Source organism: Paroedura picta, chromosome 2, assembly GCF_049243985.1.
Source record: "Paroedura picta isolate Pp20150507F chromosome 2, Ppicta_v3.0, whole genome shotgun sequence".
NCBI classification, from domain to species: domain Eukaryota; kingdom Metazoa; phylum Chordata; class Lepidosauria; order Squamata; family Gekkonidae; genus Paroedura; species Paroedura picta.
The window spans coordinates 38274079-38293029 of NC_135370.1; the positions used below are offsets into that span (position 1 = coordinate 38274079).

General features: G+C 43.4%; 1 protein-coding gene across 11 annotated transcripts in view; it reads right to left on the bottom strand.

The window, feature by feature from the left end:
* Positions 1-3157: 3157 nt before the first annotated feature.
* Positions 3158-18951, bottom strand: part of B3GALT1 (beta-1,3-galactosyltransferase 1) — a 504258-nt gene continuing 488464 nt past the window's right edge. For all 11 annotated transcript variants that reach the window (XM_077319820.1, XM_077319819.1, XM_077319817.1 and 8 more), the window contains one exon: positions 3158-6435. In XM_077319820.1, the coding sequence (XP_077175935.1) occupies positions 5232-6212 (981 nt within the window). In that variant the 5' untranslated portion in view covers positions 6213-6435 and the 3' untranslated portion in view covers positions 3158-5231. The remainder of the gene's footprint in view (positions 6436-18951) is intronic.

Here is an 18951-nt window from a genome sequence, read left to right on the forward strand (position 1 = left end):
TCTTACAGAGTGATCATTAAAGGGCTACATCCTTCTAAATAAGTTGAAATTGACTGGCTTAGAGAGATGTACCTCTGATTAGTCTCTATTAATTGCTTTGGACTTTTTTTGGTTGCTGCCTGAAATATCTGAAAAATTCAGAAATGTTCCAAGAGGGCAGGACCATAATAGGCACATGCAAGAAAAAGATGTGCAACTCTGAAGAAGAAGAAGAAGAAGAGTTGGTTCTTATATGCCGCTTTTCCCTACCCGAAGGAGGCTCAAAGCGGCTTACAGTCGCCTTCCCATTCCTCTCCCCACAACAGACACCCTGTGGGGTGGGTGAGGCTGAGAGAGCCCTGATATCACTGCTTGGTCAGAACAGTTTTATCAGTGCCGTGGCGAGCCCAAGGTCACCCAGCTGGTTGCATGTGGGGGAGCGCAGAATCGAACCCGGCATGCCAGATTAGAAGTCCGCACTCCTAACCACTACACCAAACTGGCTCTCTGGAGTAGTATTGGAACATTTTTTCCCCTTCTTCAACGCTGAGATAGAAACCTGTGAAATCTACTGCTACCACGGACTCCATTGGCCAATTCCTTTATCAGACAAAGATCTGTAAGTAATTTAGAGTTAAAATATAGCCTTGATCTGCTTGATTTTAACTACTATTTAAAACGGGGGGGGGGGATTATTCATCACATTATTTATCAAATGAGCATCAGTGACTTAGAAGTAGTAATTTGTTTTTTTCCCTGTTTTCCACTATTCTTGGTCTACATAATAGGGTTTCTGTATTTATTTCAAAATGCTTATCATCAATATAAGCGTAACAGAAATAAAACCCGAATAATCTCTGATCCGGCTGGGGCCTTTTATAAACGGAGACTGTTTGCAGTATTCATTCATGATATCAGTGTTCTCAGTAGCTTCATGCAAACTACGCAGCTCTTCCAAAAACTGTCTAGGGAGCTTTGGCAGAATGGTTTTGATTTTTTTAAAAAATGGCCAGAGGGACAGGGTTAAACAGATGCCCCCCACTCCCCCATGGGTCTTCTGCTGAAGGTGGCCATTTCAGCAGAACCACATTCTTTTAATAAATAAATAAATAACAGGAACAATGACAGGTGACTGAGCATCATGATCCAGCCCAAAATTTCTGTGTAATGTTCCCAGTGTAAATATTTTCCTAGTTAAAAACCCAAATTAAGAACGGTACCATATGAGGCTGCTGTAATACTTCCTTCCATCCTGTCTTTCAAAACCAAACCTGCTAGTTTACTTCCTCACCCCTCTGGGAATCCTCGGCTGAAAACATGAGAGCCAAAGAACTGGAGGGCCAAATTACAGAAAAGCCAGTGGCCTTATCACAGACTGGCATTTCATTTATTTAGATGCTGCATTCTCAAGAAGAGCTCAAAGCATGTCCACAGCACTGTGGGTCTCCTTTTGATGTGCATCTGTATGAAGCCCTGGGGAGGATTGTGCTCAAATAGCAGCCTCCCTTTCCCATGCCACATCTCAAACTGCGGCAGCACATGCATTCACAAGTAGCGTGTGAGACGGTGCTCCTGGAAGGTGCGCGCGTCTGCTTTTCAAATCAGAGGCTGAGTATCACTTTTAGATTCAGTGAACTCCACTTTCCTTGGTGCAGCGGAGGATTGGGGTTGTAAGGTCTGACAGTCATTTTGGCAGACAGCTGCCTGGGTTGATCTGGGACCTAATGTCCCATGTACAATGCACACAACACCTGCGTCTCTTCCTCCTGAATACAGACGACTGGTGGGGTCAGAGTCAAGAGGACTGATATCTTCTTAAGGCTTAAGAGGTTGAATCGAGGTGAGTCACACCTTTGAGGCCTGTATGTCAGACAGCGGACCTTGCTTCTCAAAAGAGCCAGAGGCCAGAACACAGAACCAGCTATAAACATCGAAGGTGCCCAACAGCGCCATCTTAGGCACCGCAGCAGTATTCTAAGTCCATTGGACTCAAAAGTTCATATTCTAAGTCCTTTGGACTCTGCTTAGGGCTGCGCTGTCTTTCAGTGAAGCGTGCAAGTCAATAATGAATCAGGAGAAGAATATGTATGTGAGCACTGTAGTGAGAAGAGAAGCAGCCTGCACTTCTACAAAGGGATCTAACTTCTGGATTCATTATTACAAATACTGGGACCAATTCCGGATGGGCATAAGGGCCATCATGTCACAACCACTGACTGAGGGCAACCCCAGCAAGAGGCTTTCAAGGTAACTGAGAAGCAGCGGTGCTTGGCCTTCTCTTGGTGGCCTGCCACCCAAGTCCTAACCCTGCTTATCAGGCTGTATTATGCTGCCTTTTCTGTAGCAACAAATTTTAAAAGAAGCACAGTGACCCCGCCCCCCCCCTAAAGACTAATAATATTTCTTTCAGCATAAGCTTTTGGGAATCGCAGCTCACTTGATTAGTTGCATTGAACTAATTGAACTGCACTGTACTTCAGTTGTGCATAGATTGCTAACTCTTGGTAGGGAAATGCCTAGAGACTTTGGGGGTGGAGCCGGAAGTGGCCAGGATTTGGGGCGGGGGTCCCCACCCCAAATCCTGGCCACTTCTGGCTCCACCCCCAAAGTCTCCAGGCATTTGCCTGAGCATATTGCTATGGAGTCCAACCTCCAAAGCATCCATTTTCTCCAGGGGGACTGATCTCTGTTACCTGGAAAGGAGCTAGAATTCCAGGGGATCCCCAAGTCCCCCCCTGGAGCCCGGCATCCCAAGTTGCACAAGTGAACCCCCTAATGTTCTGGCTTATGGATGAACCCTTCACACCTCTGAGGAAGTGATTACTGACTTGCAGAACTTTATGCTGCAATAAAATGTTTTTAGTCTTTAAGGTGCCATCGGGCCCATTTTTTTACATCACTGGGTGTAGTGAAAGAGAAAAAACGAGGGTTGATATAGGAAGGTTCCGTTCCCTCTAAGGCATTGAACAGAGCAGAACAAATTGAAGATTTACTGCCCGAATGGTACTCTCTTAACCTCAGGGAGTTACTATCATCTCCTGTCACCAGGATGCTAGTTTGCTGTCCAGTAAAAAAAGGCAAAATGTTCCTGTTACGGGGAAATCCATAAAAATGCTGATACAATTCAGGAAAAAAAAATTCTGATGCTGTCTGCTAGCAAACTGGTATTTAATTAAAAAAAAAACATTTTTCTTAGGTTAGATTTTTAAACTAATCTTTGTTTTTATTGTTGTCAAAGTTCCTTGTCAGATTGTTATGATCACTTATAATTTAGTAGCACAAGAATGACAGGCAGGCTGGAATGGAGGGCAATTGAAATGATAAGAACAGCCTCCTTCTGACTTGGCTCTCTATTGAACACACAGGATTTTTTAATCTGCCAGAAAAAACAAATAAATTATGTTGATGCCTGCCCAGTACGCTTCTGCCGTTCTCTCTGTATAACGAATCTCAATGCTTTTTAAAAATAGATGTGTTCCTTGCAAAAAAGGTCACGGATGCTTCCTAGTATCCTTGCAACTTTAATATGTGTAAGTTAGATGGCATTCTGCACACATTGGATAATGCACTTTCAATGCTCTTTAAAAGTAGAGTATCCTGTTCCGCACCGGAAAATCCAGCTGCAAAAGCACACTGAAAGTGCAGAATGGGTCTTAGAGTTGCCGACTACCTGGCGACTTTGGGGGTGGGAGTGGGTGAGATTTGGGGGCAGGGAGGGACCTCATTAGAGTATAATGCTATGGTGTCCACCCTCCAAAGCATCTATTTTCTCCCGGGGAACTGATCTCTGTCACCTGAAGAGGATCTATAATCCCAGGGGAGCTATAATCCCAGGCCCCACTTGAGGACTGGCATCCCTAGACTGTAATTTGTCTCTCATAATGGGTTGAACCCTATTAATCCATTCACTAGCTGCACAGTATTCTTTTTCACCTCATGAGAAGGAAGGACTTTGGCCACCTCATGAGAGGGAAAGACTCCCTGGAGAAGAGCCTAACGCTGGGAGCGATTGAAGGCCAAAGAAGAAAGGGACAACAGAGAATGAGGTGGCTGGATGGAGTCACTAAAGCAGTTGGTGAGAACTTAAATGGACTCCGGGGAAGGGTAGAGGACAGGAAGGCCTGGAGGATCATTATCCGTGGGGTTGCAACAGGTCGGACACGACTTTGCAACTAACAACAACATTCTTTTTCATCGGGAAAAAAGAAGGTTCCACAATCTGTTGTATGGATCCACACAATCCAACCAAATTTACTCAGGGGTAGGAAAGCACATTCTTTCTGGTTTTTATTTTAACAGTGGGGTTTTAGTACCCTTTGAAGCCTCGTTTTGGATTTAGAGTACAATCCTATGAAGCGTTATTCTAGTCTAAGTCCTTTAAAGTCAATAAGTGTAGACTGGAGCAAGCCTGCACGGGATTGTACTGCTAGTGTGCGGGAAAGATGAAAACACATTTCTGAAAAGCAATCGGCTTGACCTCCCATGGTGGGCTGTGTATGATGATGGCTGAGATAGGCTGCATGGATGCATGATGGAATGAGTGCAATCCAAGGAGCCTTATGGACACATCTAACACATTTTCATGCATGTTCTTATAGTGCTTTCGTCCATGTACAAGTCTTTCCAACACAGGTTTCTTTGGATGTTGTTCTGGAGGCTCCCGTAGAGTTTGGGATGGAACTGTTTCTAAGCAAAGTATGGGGAAACCCTGCCTATGGCTCATTGGAATCTGAAATTATCAAGCTATCGTGTTCTATCTGTGCTAGCTATAAACTGTGCACTCAAAACAGATCTCTGATGGAGACAAAACTGGAATGAAACTTGGAACACAGGACCACAATAAAAATGCATGTTTGAATTAATCACAGTCTTCAGGAAGGGACCTTTTGTTTAGATAGCTGGGATGTCCACCACTTCATCAAGTACTTCCAGGTGAGATGAAAGAGCCCCAGGAGCCTCATACTGTACACTCTTAGGTTTAAGGTTCCTAGCTTATAATTGTAAGAGAATAGCTATACACCTGTCCTCTCATGTATAACGTCGCACAACTGAAGAAGACAGGTGTAGTTCTAACCTTTCTGAGTGCTAGCAACAAGACCGTTCTGAATAGAACTTGCACCTCGCAAAACCAACCGTTGTAAAGAACAACCAAACAAAACATATAAAGGACACCCCCGGAAGTTAATATCCCAGTTTCCAATTATAATATACCTCCAGATGAAAAAAAAAAGTTATTTACATCTGTAAAAAGTCTAACATCTGAGATGCTTTTTGCTAGACATGTCATTCCAAATTCTGTGCATTTCTTCGGGAGATATCTGATGCACTGTGATCACACGTCGATATCTGCACAGGCTGTAGGCCATCTTCCAATGATTAAAGCCACTGTTTTGGAAAGGATGAATGCCAAGCTTCCGCAGACAGAGTCCCACATAGACGTCTTCAAGATGAAGAAGTCTAGTATGGAGGGAGGTTTTGTAAATCATCTCTGCTACATCAGCTGAAAAAATATAGCCCGTGCCCGAGCAAAATGGCGGGTAGTTACTCTCCGGATACAAGTCTCTAGGCATGTACCATTTACTACGGACGTCCCTTATTGGCCCTCCATTGATGACATAACCAGTGAAGTACCTCCGTCTAGGCTTGGTGTTGGGTTTCAGCAATTTGTAAATAAGGTTGTCCATATTTACAAAAATGTCGCTGTCTGTTTTCATGACATACTTGGCTTTTGAGCAGAACGTGGCCACCCATCGCATCCCCATTAAGGTTTTCAGAGTCAGATTATGGTAGGAGTCAATGAAGTCCTCCACGATAATGTCGTGGAAAATTTGACTTTCTTGCTCGACCATCTGGTTTAACACCGAGTCTGTGTTTTTCCCCAGGAGAAAGAGGGTGGAGATCTTAATACCTTTAAAGTTGTTCTCGTCTCCCCACGTCTCTCGAATGGCTTGCCTTGCGTCAAATTCTTTGTGAGTGGTGCTGATGAGAATAACGAGAAAGGGCGCATTGTTCTCACACTTCTGAGGCTCGTTGATGAGGAAATCGAACGAATGGGGGTTGATTGGTCGAGTCCTTATGTTGCCAAAAGAGACGTTTTTTCTGGCCATTGAGGCGCTGTCGTAAGTTCTGTGGACAGTGTAGGACGAAGTGGGGCGTGTTACACTTAAGTACCAAAGCGCACTTGCCCAACAAACCACTGTGAGGACATACAGGCATGAGACTTTCGAAGCCATTGTTCCTGGAACTCTTCTATTCAGCCGTGTGAATAAAAAGCCTTCTGACCATTAGCATCTTTTTGTCCCACTGAGGCAGCATGTTATTTTTCAGTCCTGACAGTTTGACGTAGGAAAGCAACCCGGTAATGGTTCATGGATCAATGAAAGGGTTTTAAGCCTGAGGTGCAATCGTTCTCCTTCTGCAGCGGTAGCCTCCATTTTGTTTGAAGATCTCTCCCCCCTGAAAAGCATAAGCGGAAAATAATTTGTATCAGTGTGCCCTTGATGGTGGAATAATCAAAATGCAAGCATTTAAGATGCTCAATTGTTACATTTTATTTTATCATTTATTAATTGATTTACAGGCTGCCCCTCTTGGAGTTGCTGTCTCGGGAGGGTGAACAACCATTAATGATAACATGATAAAAACAATAACAATACAATCAATTCACTTTAAGATCAAATAATGCATTTTAAAGCACTGATAAAAAGTGTTATCAGCACTAGTGGCTGTCACTGAGATTGGTAATGATGTTAGCCATTTCTGATGTTGACTGGAACACATGAGGGCACATGAGAGAGGCCTGGTATTTAGATGGTATCACTTCTAGGCTGGCTTCGACCATAGCCCTGGTGGAAGAGTTCCATATTGCAGGCCCTGTGGAATTTGGCAGGGTTCCACAACTTTTGAGAAGTGAGTAAACAAGCTGTCAGGGAGCTAACTAGGAGAGGCACTTTTCTTTGGTGCACCCAATATCGGCTCTTAATCAGACCAGTGCTAGTTGTCACCCAAGTGTAACTTATTCCTTATCAGTAGCTGGTCACTGATGATCGCTAAGGGAACCACCTTTTAAACGCTGGCTGAAGTAACACCCCTTATTTGGTTTACCTACAATTGATTTCAGCCAACCGAGATAACATTTTATCTCAGAGTGGTATAGTGGATCTTTTGGCTTAACATATTTAGGGTACTTCAACTTAGGAATTGGTGATATTCATTTAAATACAGGCAGAGGATTTGATTACCACGTACAGTATGATAATATTGCATGTTCTCTTAACACGGAACCCAGATTATATCAGAGATGGTTCCATAAAAAGGTAAAGGTAAAGGTATCCCCTGTTCAAGCACCGAGTCATGTCTGACCCTTGGGGTGACGCCCTCTAGCGTTTTCATGGCAGACTCAATACGGGTGGTTTGCCAGTGCCTTCCCCAGTCATTACCGTTTACCCCCCAGCAAGCTGGGTACTCATGGTTCCATATATGGATTCTATTATAAACTCAATCAAAATACAAATTGATCAACTATGATATTAAAAGTATTGTGTGTGGAAACTAAGCAAGCTATATGGAGAAGCATGTTCTTAAGCAGAAAGCTATAAGACATGCATTTATCTATCATCTGCATGAAAAATTCAGTCCACAGATTGGATGAGCTTGCCATTCTTTTAAAAATAAACATAAAATTGCTTCTTTGCATCAGCCTCATATATACGTTTAAAGAAGAGTTGGTTTTTTATACCCCACTTTTCACTACTTGAAGGACTCCCAGAGTGGCTTATAAAAATCTTTTCCCTCCTTTCCACACAAAAGACACTCTGTGAGGTAGGTGGGGCTGAGAGAGCTCTGAGAGTACTGCTCTGAAAGAACAGCCCTAACAGTACTGTGACTGGCCCAAGGTCACCCAGCTGGCTGCATGCGGAGGACTGGGGAATCAAACCCGGTTCTCCAGAGTAGTCTCTCACTCTTTAACCATCACACTATGTGGTCTCTCCATTTTGAAAATTCTTGTGCTATCAGAGATTGAGCAATGTCAAATATATTATAAGAACCTGAACAATTATTTTGGGGGAAATGGACTTTATATACAAATCCTTACATAATACATATATATTAAGCTAGAAGAGTTAATTAAGCTAATTTGTAGTAATATCCAGTAGTATCTAATTTCCGATTTTAAAAGAAGTTGAAACCCTGGGGCTTCTTGACAGCACTGGGTTTCCTGAATGGGTGGGTTAATTAATTTTTAATATATTTTAAAAATGTGTTATATATTTATCAGGTGGTATGACCATATACGGTCAGGAAGCCAGACTAATAAGAAGAAATGTGCTTAGCTCTATCTCCTGAAAGTTCAAGGCTTTCAGATGAACCTATGTGTTTATGGGTTTTTTAAGATATTGTAACCCGCCGCGAGCCATTTGGGAGTGGCGGGAAATAAATCGAAATAATAATAATAATAATAATAATTTATTAGTTTCATTTGTACCCAGCATTTCTCCCCAATGGGTATATTGTATATATTGTTTTCCTGTCCTCCGTTTTATTTTCATAATTGTAACCATAAATCCAGTAAGGGAGGGGTAAAGAGTTGGATATCACTTATAAAGAAAAAAAAGCCCAATACTCCCTGAAGGACTGGAGGGTCTGAAACTGGTGAGAAAAACTACGATTGCTAGGTCTACTGGTCTGGGCAGGGGTCCCTTGTTTTCTGGATTCACTATGCCCCCTGAACTCCCCCCCCCCCAATTTACCCGAACCTGGAAGAGCATTACAATGTGATGTTACCTGGAAGTGACTTCGTCACACTGGGGTCATTGTGTGTGAGTTTGGTTGAGACACTCTGGTTTTGGGACAAAACTCTATGGTTTGAATTAAATTCTACCATAGAGTTTTAACCAATAGCCAGAGTATTTCCCCTGACACCCCCAATGTCACTTTTGGGAGGATTCAGAATGTTGCAGTGCTCCTTCCCACTCCCGGAATCCCCGACCAGCAGTGTCTAAGGACCTGGCAGCCCTAAGACCGTTTATGCACTGGGAACTTCACTGCCCCAGCTCCCACGCAGGAGCACAAATCTGGGGCAGATGAGGCACACTGGGACAAATGCTCCCCTGTGTGGATGCAGGAAGAGGTGGGGCAACCTGCCACAATGAAAACTCCAGCCTGCAGCCCAGCATGAAACCTCCAGTGCATAAACGGTCTAAGAGAAGCACTCTCACCTCAGAAGCACTCCTTTCTATAAAACAAAATATTAAGATTCTAGGCCTACCAGAGGACATCCCAGTGCAGAGCAAGCTGGTACATCATTAAGGGAGTGGCTAGACTAGCCTTTCTCAACTTTTTTTTTTTTTTTACTGATGAGAAAACCCTGAAACTGTTAGAGAAACCCCAGGAGAGTAATGGTGCAGAATATGGTTGGGAAGCATACCTGTGTATGTGCCCACCCAGTGCCCCTCCCCTTCCCATCCCCACTAGGCCCATCATTGGACATTTTGGGAGGGGGTGGGTGGGTTGGCATGACCATGAATGCTCATATTGTCTGATAAATGTTTAACAAATTTTAAAAAATGTATTAAAATTAATTAACTCCTACCCACATGAGATACCCTTCCAGGGCCATCAAGAAACCTCAGGGTTTCACAAAACCCTGGCTGAGAAATCCTAGGCTAGACATAAAATCTAAGGCCCTGCTCTGCTCAGGCCTGCATTGTTACATGTTGATTGTTGTTGCATATATTTAATTACTGTTCCAAATATTATGTCTTCTGAAGTTTGTTTACTGCTTTTTTTCATAAATATGTGTCACAAGGTGGGATCACACTGTCATAAATGTGAGATCTCCCAGTTCTTTAATAACAATACATATTTATTTGATATTTCTCTTTGAATAAGTTAGAAGTTACACAATCACCCTGCGAGGTAAATTAAGCTGAGGATGGGCAACGTGGGTGTCTCCCGGATCCTAGTCTGACACTCAACCACCTACTGAAGCATACTGGTGTTCAAGAAAGTATGTGTTGTCCCATCATCTTGTTTCAAGAGTATTATTGTGGTGGCTGCAATTTAAAGGCGCAAGCAACTGCAGGGAAGGAGAAACTGAACTCATTCTCTTTGTATATTTTCTGGATAAAAGCTGCCACCCTTCCAAGTTGCTGGTTTTTCTCACTTGGTAAAATAGAAATGTATCTTTAAAAAAAATAACCCCAGGGAAAGATTAACTGCACAGCACATAAAGTATATTTCTGCCTCCCTTAAAAAAAGAACCGAACAATAAAGCAGATACAATCTGATGTTCTTTTCTGATGTACTCTTTTACAGTTTTGGGTTGCTCAGAAATGATAACTTTGGACTTCTGTCCCAAATTTACAAACCTGGCAGCCCCCAAAAAAACCATTATCTCAGGAATAGGCACTATAACTATAGGAGTGTCAGAATATACCGTCAATGCTCCTAGATAGTTTTGTGACACGCAGACTTTCTGAGGAAAATGAAATCTTTGTACAACCTTCCAGAGAAAACTATTTTAGCCACCATGGATGTATATCAAAATCCCACACAAAAATAGATTAAAAGGCATAAGGAATATGATTTCTGACACTACAGCTGACTTTGCCACCAAAGTGTGACATTTTGTTCTCACCATAACCACACTAGATTTGGTGACAACGTCTTTCAGATCAGTGGCCACTCACTTGGCCTGACAGTATGCTAACATCTTTATGGCTGACTTGGAGCAATGCTTCCTAAACTCCCACCCACTCATAATTCTCTTATACTTGCGATACATTGATGGCATTTTTATTGCCTGCACACAGGATAAAGAAGCCCTGGACATATTACAATAGGCATTTGATGATTTTCACCTCACCATCAAACTGACAATGAACCAATTGATGCAAGAAATACATTAGCTGGGCACTACTGTAAAAATACACAATGGATACATAGACCATCATATACCAGAAACCTACTGACTCATTAACATACCTACATGCTTCCAGCTACCATCCTAAACCTAGCAAACAATCCCACAGGGAGTGGTCCTCTCTCCTATTTTATTCAACATTTTCATGCATCCTTTTGTACAACTGGTATGGAGGTTCGGGCTGGGTTGTCATTAATATGCAGATGACACTCATCTCTTCCTCCTGATGCATGGCCACCCTGTCTCTGCCCCAGAAACATTGACAAGGTGGCTTAAGCAGATTTAGCCCATCCTCTATCAACTACAGTGGTTATCAGTCATATTCCAGATCAGGCTAAAGTTTCTGGTAATTACCTTTAAGGCCATACGCAGTCAGGTCCCTGTGTACCTGAGGGACCACTTCCCTGCCTATGCCCTCAAAGAGCTTTACGCTCCACCACCACCACCACCACCAACCAGTTAAGGATCCCTGGCCCTAAAGAAGCTCACTTGGCCTCAACCAGGGTCAGAGCTTTCTCTGTCCTGGCCTCCACCTGGTGGAATGAGCTCCCAGAGGAGATCAGGGCCCTGGCGGAACTAAAGCAGTTCTGCAGGGCGTGTATAAGGGAGCTTTTCCGCCAGGCATTTGGTTGGGTCTGACCAAAATCAGTGACATCTACAGGGCCCCCACCCCCTCCCTCCCAGAAATCCATACACCTGTTCTGAAGCTTGGTCCTGTTCAAAATGATGGACTGTTACCCTCTATTATAGTTGCTAATGTTAATGTCACTATTGTTGTAGTACATTCATATGTTCTGTAGAAACTAAGTTTGATGTATTATTTTACGTTCCGGATGGATGGATGGTATACATCTCTATTTATTTATTTATTTAGATTTTCATACCGCCCTTCCCTACGGCTCTGGGCGGTTTACATAAAAAGCATATAGACCATTTACAGAGAACGTATACGGTACAGATACATTTGCTCCAATCCTACAGACAGAGATTCTCACCTGAGGGATCCACAACAAAACTTTTTGGAACTAAAGTATTCACCAGATGAAGTCAAGAAACAGATTAACAAAGCCGGAATGGGAACCAGAGAAAACCTGTTTCAAGACAGGCCCCCAAAGAGACAATATAACCCACCACTAGTGATTATCTACAGCTCTCAATTCAAGACTGTTCAATGCATCATCAGAGACTTACATTCTCTACTGTAGTGGTCCCCAACCTTTTTCAGGCTGGGGACCAGCGGCAGCAGGAGGGCGATTGCGTGGCCGCGCATGGGCGGCCCGGCTGCGCATGAGCATTGCGTGTGCGCGGCCCTGCTTCCCTCTCCCCCCCCCACAGTAAGAAGCTTGCTGGGCTGCAAGCTTGCGGCCTGGGAAGTTTCTTATTGTGGGGGGGGGGCGGGGAGAGGGAGCCGCAGCCAAGTACCAGGGCCTTTATGGCCCAGCACTGGGCCACGGCCCGGTGGTTGGGGACCACCGCTCTACTGGATAACAACCGTTCTCTTTTATAAGTATTGGGAAGCAAACGTTTTTCCCACACACACAGACAGCCCCCCCAATCTCAAACAATAATGCAATCTCTAATTTCAACATGGACACCGGTACTAGACTTTGCAATAATCCCAGATGCTAACTTTGCTGCGGCATATACCCAGACAACACAATCCCTGGATCTAACAACATCAACTACAGCCACCTCAGGCTCATTCACTTGCTTGTCTTCAAACGTTGTATATGCCATTACATGGCAACAGTGCTCTTTGGTTCTCTACAGAGGGCAAACCCTATGCAAATCTAACAAAAAGAATCACAAAACTGAGAAACCTGTAGGAGAACATTTCAACTGTACAGGACATTCAGTGGGTGACCTCAAAGTAGCTGTTTTATTGCAAAGGAACTTCAGGAGCAGACTAGAAAGAGAAGTTACTGAGTTATCACAAGTTATTACAATATCCCAAACAATGGTATCCCCAGGATTTAAGAGGGATATTACCCAAACAAATTGTAACCATATAAACTAAGCTTGTTATTCCTGTTCAGTCCTTGAATGTGTTAAGCATCCATTATGCTGTATGCTCACCCCTCAACCTATATGTACGGACTGGTAATTTCCATTCATTGTCATTTGGAGGAAGGCAGGATGCTGTTCCCGTTGGCTGCAGAGGAAAAGACACGCAGTAATGGGTTTAAACTTCAAGTAGATATTAGGGGAAAAAATTTCACAGTCAGAGTAGTTCAGCAGTGGAATAGGCTGCCTAAGGAGGTGGTGAGCTCCCCCTCACTGGCAGTCTTCAAGCAAAGGTTGGATGCACACTTTTCTTGGATGCCTTAGGATGCTTAGGGCTGATCCTGCGTTGAGCAGGGGGTTGGACTAGATGGCCTGTATGGCCCCTTCCGACTCTATGATTCTATGATTATATCTGAAAAAGTGTGCATGCACAAGACAGCTTATCTCTTACGTTCAACTTTGTTGGTCTTAAAGGTGCCACTGGACTCAAATTTTGTTCTTGGGAGTTACCCTTTCATACATTCAAAATAAATCAATAGGTTAGCAAATTTTTGTGCCATTCTGTTTCCTTTCGACCACGGGAAAAATATATTGAGACTTTCATTTCTCTGACAGTAATCCATAATACAGCTGGAAACAATGGGGACTGGGGACTTACTTTGGAAGATGTTAATTTGTTTAACATCTTGTTTAATTTGTTGGAAACTTCCTTTCTTGTGAAACAAGAGCCTGTGTTGTCAGGGAAGAGGGAATATGCTTTTTTCAACTCAATCCATACCAGAATGTATATTTTCTCTTTATAGCTGAAATGTCTAGGGTTATAGGAACATGAGCCATTTTCTTTTAAAGAGAAGTGGGGGCTTTAAAGAAATGTTTAAACACACTCCAAAGTGAAATAAATCTGCTTATATATGATGTTTTAAATTCGCCTTTGTTCTTTACTAATAAAGGCGCTCGCATGGAAATGTGATCCCTGATGCTAAAAATAGACATCCAGAATTGCTGATGCTCACAGAAAACTCTGGAAAGCCTTATTAACACTAATTTTGATGTCAGATCATTTTTGGCTTTCTTTCCCTTTTTTGTTTATTTCAACAATATGCTCAAACTGTGAGTTAGAACTTGCTGTTTAAAAATTAGCCCCCTATCTAGTTAGAATTAGTCACAAATGTATTCTATTGAAATTAAAGGATCCAATCAGAATCAAGCCCCTTTGTTTTCAATGGGACTCTAGTCAGGGGTAGTCAAACTGCGGCCCTCCAGATGTCCATGGACTACAATTCCCAGGAGCCCCCTGCCAGCGTTTGCTGGCAGGGGGCTCCTGGGAATTGTAGTCCATGGACATCTGGAGGGCCGCAGTTTGACTACCCCTGCTGGACTAGATGCCCCCCCCCCAAATATATATATGTGAGTACAGTCTAGTTAAAACCTATTCTTCAATGTGTACCATAGAGAATCTGAAACCTTTGCTGGCAGGGGCTCATGGGAATTGTAGTCCATGAACATCTGGAGGACCACAGGTTGACTGCAGCCTCTTTAAACAGGGGCACTCCACATGCACTCCAGAGGAGCCCTGTTTATAAGCTGCCAATTTTATTCTGTGTGTGCATCAGTTCCTTGGTGTAGTGGCTAGGAGTGCAGACTTCTAATCTGGCGAGCTGGGTTCGATTCTGCACTCCCCCACATGCAACCAGCTGGGTGACCTTGGGCTCAACACAGCCCTGATAAAGCTGTTCTGACTGTGCAGGAATATCAGGGCTCTCTCAGCCTCACCTACCTCACAGGGTGTCTGTGGTGGGGAGAGGAAAGGGAAGGCGAATGTAAGCCGCTTTGAGCCTCCTTCGGGGAGAGAAAAATGGCATATAAGAACCAGCTCCTCCGATTCCTCCTCCCTCTTTGGAATATTTATACGGAAATTTCCTTAATCTTTGGGAATGGGGAATGTCGCTTTTAGATTTAGGGGTGGAGCCTGTGGAGGACAGGGCCTTCAGTGGAGTACAATGCCATAGACACCACACTCCAAAACACCCATATCCTCCAAGGGAACTGATTTCTGTGGTTTGGAGGTAGTCTGTAATCACGGGGGATCTCCAGGTCCTACTTGGAGTCTGGACAGGCAGTCTTCTGCTTGCAATTTTTGAAAGCTAACCATATTCGGTTCTTCAAGCACCATTCTGAGTTAAAAGATAGCTGTGCAAACAGATACAATAATTAGCACAGGTTTCAGGGGTTTCTCAATGGTAAAAAAAGTTGAGAAAGGCTGAATTAGCATGCCACCGTATTTAGAACGCATTAGGGAGTACATCTCTTCCTGGACTTTAATGGATTACAAACATTTCAGCCTGGATTCTCTCTCTCTCTCTCTCTCTCTGTCTCTCTCTCACACACACACACACACACATAAGTCTTCAGACCAGAACTAATAGGATTAAATTAATTCAAAAGAAATTCCGTTTAAAGATCCGGAAGAAGTTCCTGACAGAGCGGTTTCTCAGTGGAACAGGCTGTTCTCCATCTTTGGAAATTTTTAAACAGGCTGGATAGCCAACTGATGGAGAGGCTGATTCTGGGAAGGCTTAAGGGTGTGGCAGGTTACAGTGGATGAGCGTGTCCTGCATAGGGCAGGGGGTTGGACTAGATAACCCAGGAGTTCCCTTCCAACTCTATGATTCTAAGATCCAACTCAAAAGAATTCCCATTGCCCCTATGTTAGTCATTTCAAAAGGGTAGCAGTGTTAGCCTGTTCTAGCAAAGTACAACAGAATTCAAGTGACATCTTCAAGACTAAATTTGTTCCATCATAAATATTGATGGCTCAGAGCTCACAACTTCAGCTCTTCTTCGACTCTTCAAAGCTTGTGCAGGAATACACTCAGTTAGCCTTAAAGATGACACATATGTCCAATTCCCAAGTAGCCTTGATATTCTTCACCAAGCAGAGATTCTACCTGTGTAGAGTGTAGATTTAGCTGTCTGTTCTGGAATTGATTAAATGTCATTTCATCTTTCATATTTATTGCTTGAGTTTATTTCCATCGGCTCCGACCTCCTTAACAGAAACTGATTCGGAAAGCTGAAAATCTGCCTGCAGACAGACGCAATTGTGTGTATTGGCTTTGTCACTAAACTGAATAGTAGAAGATTCAGGCCTGACCTTTTATGAGAAACACAATTCTTTGACAAAAATGGGGGGTAGCTCGGAAACGTGGGGAACAAGCCATGCACAGTGCAGCCTTTTCAGAGTGGAATATCTCGGAAATATTTCCCCCCTCTCCAAGTGCCAGATCTTTGCATTTCCCTTCCATTTACCTTTCAGAATGGTTTTTAGAACCTTCACTGGCTTCATGTAGTGACAGATCGTCTGTGATTACATCCATCACATTCCGTTACACCCACTGCATGAAAATTGCATCCCGGGTGGGTTATAAACCGATGCAAATAACACATTTCACCTTCAATTACCGTAGCCACTGCAATTATGGCCTCTCACTCTTGCGCTAGGCTCTCTCATAAGGCTCCCGTCCTCTTTGCTTCTTTTAAATCACTTACAGTTGCAACTAATGAAAACTTTAGGTCAGCACAGAGAGAGACCTCCTTAGAACTCAGTTCTTCTCTTTTCACGCGCGGGTCCAACTTTCGCTGCCACTGAACAAACTCTTCGTTAGTCCCCAGATAACTCTACCGTCAATATCTGCTACCTCACAGTCAACAGTGAGTATTACAAACAGATCATTTCCTTGGTCCTTGTCTTCATCCGTGTCGCACTCTTTCCTTTAACGTTCCTGAGGATACTTGTTATGCAGCAGCGTTGCCGCGGTGACTTCCAGAATGAATCTATCCATGGCCTTGATTACATACAAGCCCCTCTTTGTGGTGGCGGGGCTGTTCAATTCATCAGTGTCAGGATGAGAAGGACTTCTACTAAAACGCAGACGAGGACATCGGAAATCATACACAGAATGCCTGGGGTGATAACTCACTGAGCCGGATAATGAATCAGTCTCCCATAACTCACCAAGTTAGCAACTCAACAAACTATAAACAACAGAACCTTCAGCATTCACGGAGCAAACTCTGAGAGGGGTTTTCAAGTTCACCTTTCAGAGTAACTAGGCTGTGCTTTTTTTTCCAGGTGTGCTTAGTTCCTTTCTCTCCAAAGATTTTGAAGGATTAATTTTCTCAGTATCCAGGATGAGTAAATTCTAATCCACAGAAAAAAGGTACCAAACAAGAAAGGTAAGGAAGACTGAAGGGCCACATGGTCTATAGAATCATGGAATCATAGAGTTGGAAGGGGCCATACAGGCCATCTAGTCCAACCCCCTGCTCAACGCAGGATCAGCCCAAAGCATCCTAAAGCATCCAAGAAAAGTGTGGATCCAACCTTTGCTTGAAGACTGCCAGTGAGGGGATATGGCAGCCCCTGGACTGAATCCATACCTTGTGTAACACGTAGTTACTTTATTTATTTGTTTGTTAGGATTTCTTGACTACTCCCCCCAGCAAGCTGGCTTAGAGCAGTTTCCAAGATAGTCAATGATTATTTCAATAATTCAGCTGGCAGGGGCTCATGGGAATTGTAGTCCGCAGACATCCGGAAAGCCATAGTTTAGCCACCTCTGGAGATGCTCCTGGACTACTGTTCTACTGCAGACCAACGCTGCTATCCTCTGAAACAATTTTCACATCGTTTTCAACCATCCTTCCTCCACATCACTGGCTGGCAGGGACACTAAAACAGCCGATGTTATGAAACTGGCATACAATTTAATACATACTTAGTTACAGAATGGGTGGACATCTGAAGTGAAGTTCCATTTTGAGGTGACAGCCCTGTGTTTCTCATGCTGTCTTCCCCATTGCAATGAAATTTAACAGAGTCAAAGACTGGCTTTGCTTAAATGCTTAAAGCGACACTGATTTCAGTGGCAGCTAATTGCAATTTGGAATGGCTGACTTGTTCCCGAGAACAACAGTTATTTTATTATGGAAAACAAACTCATCTTTGTAACTGTGAATCAAGCTTGGACTTATGGGTATTTTAGGCAGATCCTGCATTGAGCAGGGGGTTGAACTAGATGACCTGTATAGCCCCTTCCAACTCTATGATTCTATGTCTTTAGTGCTGCTTAGTGCCAAAAGAATGGATTGGATTTATCTTGCAACTAAGCACACATCAGGGGTGGATCTAGAACAGGGGTAGTCCAACAGTGGCCCTCCAGATGTTCATGGACTACAATTCCTATGAGCCCCTGCCAGCAAATGCTGGCAGGGGCTTATGGGAATTGTAGTCCATGGACATCTGGAGGGCTACAGTTTGACTACCCCTGTTCTACAACATAAGAAGAGCCCTGCTGGATCAGACCAGTGGTTTTTCTAGTGCAGCACCATGTCTTATCCAGTGGCCAACCAGTTCCTCTGGAGGGCCCACAAAAGAGCATAGAGGCTGAGACTTTCCCCTGATGTTGCCTCTGAGCTCAAGATCAGTACTATTTTATCACTTAATAATATGCCGTGCTCTCCACTTAGAAACCACCTCCAGTATCCATATGTTGAATGATTCAGACACCTGCATGAGACCAAGATTTTCTCCTGGGAGGGATACATCGGTCAGTGTTTTCTGAGCATCTGCTATTCAAAAGGCGGAGAAGGTATTTCCCTTGACTTTCCTCTTCCCCATGCTTCTTTTAAATTGGTAGGCTTCCTAAAGTCACGGAGATTAGTGAGAAGAACTTCTATACCTGAGGATGTGATTTGCAGATTTTTGAGATCTGTGCCTCTTTCTCTAGAACCAAAGCCCAGGTACACACTGTATTCTTACTAAAAAAAACAGGAGAAACCCAAAGTGGTGGCATGCCTGGCTGGCTTCTTATGATCACATAAACATCCTGGAAGAAGAACTGTATTTCCTTGGGATACATCCAGCTTTGCGCTATAGTAGTTTAAGAAGAACTACAACATTTCAAAGAGAGTCATCTAATTTTGGGGATTTTTTTAAATGAGGAAGAATCCCGAACTTTCCAGTTTGTTGTAATAAATGGCTT